The 5000-nt window shown below is 38.6% G+C and overlaps 1 protein-coding gene across 1 annotated transcript; it reads left to right on the forward strand.

Annotated features, from left to right (window-relative positions):
• Positions 1-559: 559 nt before the first annotated feature.
• Positions 560-1632, forward strand: EMWEY_00018930 (hypothetical protein, conserved; the record flags this gene model as incomplete). The annotated part of the gene is made up of 5 exons (XM_013477678.1): positions 560-656; positions 839-864; positions 978-1071; positions 1260-1333; positions 1576-1632. 5 exons carry the CDS (start codon positions 560-562, stop codon positions 1630-1632), a joined length of 348 nt encoding a protein of 115 aa, XP_013333132.1.
• Between the last annotated feature and the right edge of the window lie 3368 nt (positions 1633-5000).

Consider the following 5000-nt stretch of genomic DNA (forward strand, 5'->3'; position numbering starts at 1 on the left):
ATTTTTTTTTTTTTTTTTTTTTTTTTTTCTCTTTTTTTTATAGTTTATTGAATTATTTAGATTTAAATCAATGTGAATGTTTAAATGAATCAAAAGGAAATTCATTTATTAATTTTCTTTCTTTACTGCAAACCCTAAACCCTAAACCCTCAGCAGCAGGAGCAGCAGCAGGAGCTGTAAACCCTAAACCCTCATCAACAACAAACCCTCAACCTTTATTAGAATCAGGAAATGAAGATCCTCAACTATTTATATCCGTAAGAATAAACCCTAAACCCTAAACCCTAATTCTATCCTAAACAATCATATACCCTAAACCCTCATAAACCCTAAACCCTCGTAAAGCCTAAACCCTCGTAAAGCCTAAACCCTCGTAAACCCTAAACCCTAGAAGTAGACAGCATGCTATATTTAGTGTTTAGTGTTTATACCCCAAGACATGCACATCCATCACAACTTCCTTCTCCACCTCCTTCCTAGGGTTTAGGGTTTAGGGTTTAGGGTTTAGGGTTTATGTATATAGGTAGGGTTTTCTGTTCCTGTCCGATTGACGGGTTTAATGATAAAAACCCCCGAGGGTTCATCAGCAGCAGGAGAAACACCAAGAAGAATACGTATTTTCTTTAACCATCCAACTAAATCTTTTGCTGATGCAGGTAAACCCTAAACCCTAAACCCTAATTAACCCTAATAAACCCTAAACCCTAACGTGTAAATCGTCTCTGCTTGGTTGTGTCCTAAACCCTTTTTTTATAGCGCTGCTGTACGTGTATATATGTATACATACCTTCTAGGGTTTAGGGTTTAGGGTTTAGGGTTTAGGGTTTGTGTGTTGCAGAGACGGACCCGGCTACGGATGAATTCGTACGTTTATTTTATCTGCTTGTTACCCAGCAGCTGTTTCCTTTGCTAGGGTTTAGGGTTTAGGGTTTAGGGTTTAGGGTTTAGGGTTTAGGGTTTAGGGTTTGTGAGTGTAGGACCTACCAGAGGACGATTCATTAGAGAAGGGTTTATTTCTTCCCTTAAAATCTTTTCGTTATAAAAGTGTTGCTTCCTTACAAGTGTTTGTAGGTATGTAGGGTTTAGGGTTTAGGGTTTAGGGTTTAGGGTTTAGGGTTTAGGGTTTTGGGTGATATAAAAAAAGGTGTCGTCGTGTCTTATATCCTGCTACTGCTGCTACTGCTGTTGCTGCTACTACTGCTGCTGTTGCTGCTGCTGCTGCTGCTGCTGCTGCTGCTGCTGCTGGTGTTTGCATGCAGAGGATAATGGAGGAGCACCAACAACAAAGATTTCTCATCTTGAAGTCTTTGGATCACCTGTTGATAGTCTTCAGGTAATTAGGGTTTAGGGTTTAGGGTTTAGGGTTTAGGGTTATGGTGAGCTACTGGTTGGAATTTATAAAGGGTTTAGGGTTTAGGGTTTACTAAAGGAATTAAATAAATCTATTAATTAACCCCTTAATTAGGGTTTAGGGTTTTGTCTAACCAGGAGAGAGGTACTTCACATATATATACATTAGGGTTTAGGGTTTAGGGTTTAGGGTTTAGGGTTTAGGGTTTAGGGTTTGTTGTGCAGATGAAGGATTGGAAGCCTCTAAAGCCTGAGGAAAGTTTAGCTCAGAATGACACATGAGGGTTTACCTCCGAGGGTTTAGGGTTTAGGGTTTGGTGTTTGAGGTGTACATACACCGCAATAAGGGGGCTCAAGGGGGCCCCCAAGGGCCCCCATTGTATCGCCCAGCTGCTGCTCTTGCTGTTCACACTGGAGCAGCAATTGTTGCAGCAGCAGCAGCTGCTGCTGCTACTACTATTTCTGCAGCAGCAGCAGCAGCAGCAGCAGCAGCAGTTGGTGTGCTGTTGCCTCTAACAAGAAAACTGTGTTTGGTTTTATTAAATAATACAACAATTTTATGCATGCATGCAGCAGCAGCAGCAACAGCAGCAGCAGCAGCAGCAGCAGTAGTAGTAGTAGTAGTAATTTGCTAGGTTGAGGTGTACGTACACCCTGTATAACGGGAGAAGAGGGCAGCAATTATTAACTAAATAGGCAATAAACCCTAAACCCTAAAAAAGGGTTTATCTTATAATAATGTATATTTCCTTAATTATTATTAATAAATAAATAAATAAATAAATAAATAATAATTAAGTATATATTTATTTATTTAATTAGATAATATTCTTTTTTATTTATTTATAATAAAATGTTTTTTCTTCTTTTTTATTTCTTTTTTATTTATTTTAGCTGCCTATACACCGCAGATCGTCAAACCCTAAACCCTCGTAAACCCTAAACCCTAAACCCTCATAAAGCCTAAACCCTTTATATCCTCTAATCCTTTTATACTATTAAAGGAAAGAAATAAATTATATAAATTAATTTATTATTAATTAAATTAAGTAAATAAATAAATAAATAAATTTTATTTCTTTTTTCTTCCTTTTTGTATTATTGAGGTGCCTATACACCTGAATATATTATGTGACCTTCTTGCATGCATGGATGCATGCGCGTGCATGCATGCATGCATGTAGGGCCTATTTAGCATTAAATAAGCAATAAAAATACAAATAATAATTTATTTTAATTAAATAATTAATTATTTTATTTAATTTGCCTTTATTTCATTAAAAAGTGCTAAGTGTTTCTCTACATTGCTGCTGCTGCTGCTGCTGCTGCTGCTGCTGCTCGCTCGACCGCAGGCAGCAGAAGTTAATAACATAAAAAGGCGTAAAATTAAATAAAAATAAATAAAAATAAATAAAAATAAATTAAATTAATTAGGTAAAACAAATTAAATACATAAATAAATAAATAAATAAATTTATATAAATTAATTTATTGTAAGAAAATAAACAAGAAAGGCATATTTAATTAAAAAGCCTTTTCTTCGTTACCGACACCTTTAGCTGCGGTGTACAGTCAGCAGCAGCAGCAGCAACAGCAGCAGCTGCTGCTGCTGCTGCTTGTACACCGTAACCCTGCATGCAAATACAATAAAAGGAGAGAAGAAGAAAAATATAAATAAGAAGGAATAACAAGAAGGGACTTGGCCAATAAAGGAGACACAAGACTGTTGTTGCTGCTGCTGCTGCTGCTAGACTCCCTGCTGCTGCTGCTGCTGCAGCAATTGCTGCTGCTGCTGCTGCTGCAGCAATTGCTGCTGCTGCTGCTGCTGCAGCAATTGCTGCTGCTGCTGCTGCAGCAGCAGCAAGATGTTGCTGAATATATTAGTAGATATAGGGGAGGCAGGAGACACTTCTTGTCTTATTTCTTGGTTTGCTGCTAATGCAGCAACTTGCTGCTGCCTCTTCTTAGCAGCAGCAGCAATTGCAGCAGCAGCAGCAGCAGCAGCAGCAGCAGCAGAGAAGGGTTACTGTAGAAAAATAAGTCTTGGGGAAGGAGGGTGGCTGCTGCTGCTGCCTCTCGTGCTGCTGCTGGCAATAGGACAAGCTATACAGACACCAGATACAGCAGCAGCAGCAGCAGATGGTAGCAGCAGCATACCGCTGCAGCAGCTGCTGCTGCTCTGCTGCTGCGGCGCCTTAATAGGGCAGCTATGGAGGATGAAGGGTTTGCTGGTTGTAGGAGTGGGGTTTGCTGCTGCTGCTGCTGCTGCTCATTTGCATGCAGCAGTTGCTGCTGGTAATGCAGCAGCAGCAGCTGCTGCTGCTGCTGCTTATGGATGCACAGATGGCGTAGTAGCAGCAGCACGTGCTGCAGCAGAAGGGGAAGCAGCAGCAGGTGGCCGTCTGCTGCTGCTGCAGCTGCTGCTGCTGCTGTCCTTTACAGCAACAGCACCTAGCAGCAAAACACCGCAACAGCAACAAGACAAGGAAAGGGTGGAGCAGCAGCAGCAGCAACAGCAGCAACAGCACGATCTCCTGCAGCAGCACCAACAGCAGCACCAGCAGGATCTGCTGCAGCAGCAGCAACTGCTGCTGCTGCAAGCCCTTCGTTGTATAATAGGTCTTACATGTGCAGCAGCAGCAGGAAGGTACGTATACACCCGAGCAGCAGCAGCAGCAACAGCAACAGCAACAGCTGCAGCAGCAGCAGCAGTGTCTTGGCAGTCTGTGTTTGCTGCTTCTTTTTCTTTATTTTTATTTCTTTTATTACCTATCTATTTATTAACAAACCTCCTTTCTAAACCCTAAACCCTAAACCCTAAACCCTAAACCCTAGGCTCTAAACCCTAAACCCTAAACCCTAAACCCTAGGCTCTAAACCCTAAACCCTAAACCCTAAACCCTAGGAACTAAACCCTAGATATCCTTTATAAGGAAGTTCCTGCTGCTGCTGCAGGGCAGCAAAGGAAATAACAGCAGCAGAAGAGAGAGACAGCAATCCAAGTAGTAGTAGTAGCAGCAGCAGCAGCAGCAGCAATCGTCCTTTAATTGAATATAATTAATAAATATTTATTGCCTTTTTCTTTTCTTTTATTTATTTTTATTTTATTTATTTATTTATTTATTTATTTATTTATTTATTTATTTATTTATTTATTTATTTATTTATTTATTTTTTGTTTATTTAATTAAATTAAATATATTTATTTAATTAATTTTATTAAATAAATAATAAATAAAATAAAATTATTTAATTTATTTATATAATTATTATTTATATTAATTTATTTATTTATTTATTTATATTTAATTAAGTTAATTATATTTAATTAATTAATTAATTAATTAATTAATTAACTAATTAATTAATTAATTAATTAATTAATTAATTAATTAATTAATTAATTAATTATAAATACAATTTATATAAAGAAAGACACGGATAGGGAATAAGACACACAGATAGAAACTAGCAGCAGCAACAGGAGCAGCAGCAGCAGCAGCAGCAGCAGCAGCAGATACAGAAGCAACAGCAGCAGCAAGAACAACAATAACATTAACAACAGTAATAACAATAAGCAGCAGCAGCAGCAGCAGCAGCAGCAGATCTTCTTGCATGCATGCATGCATGCATGCAGCCCCATTGTGTGG

This window comes from Eimeria maxima, genomic scaffold (genome assembly GCF_000499605.1).
Source record: "Eimeria maxima Weybridge genomic scaffold, Emw_scaff164, whole genome shotgun sequence".
NCBI classification, from domain to species: Eukaryota; Apicomplexa; class Conoidasida; order Eucoccidiorida; family Eimeriidae; genus Eimeria; species Eimeria maxima.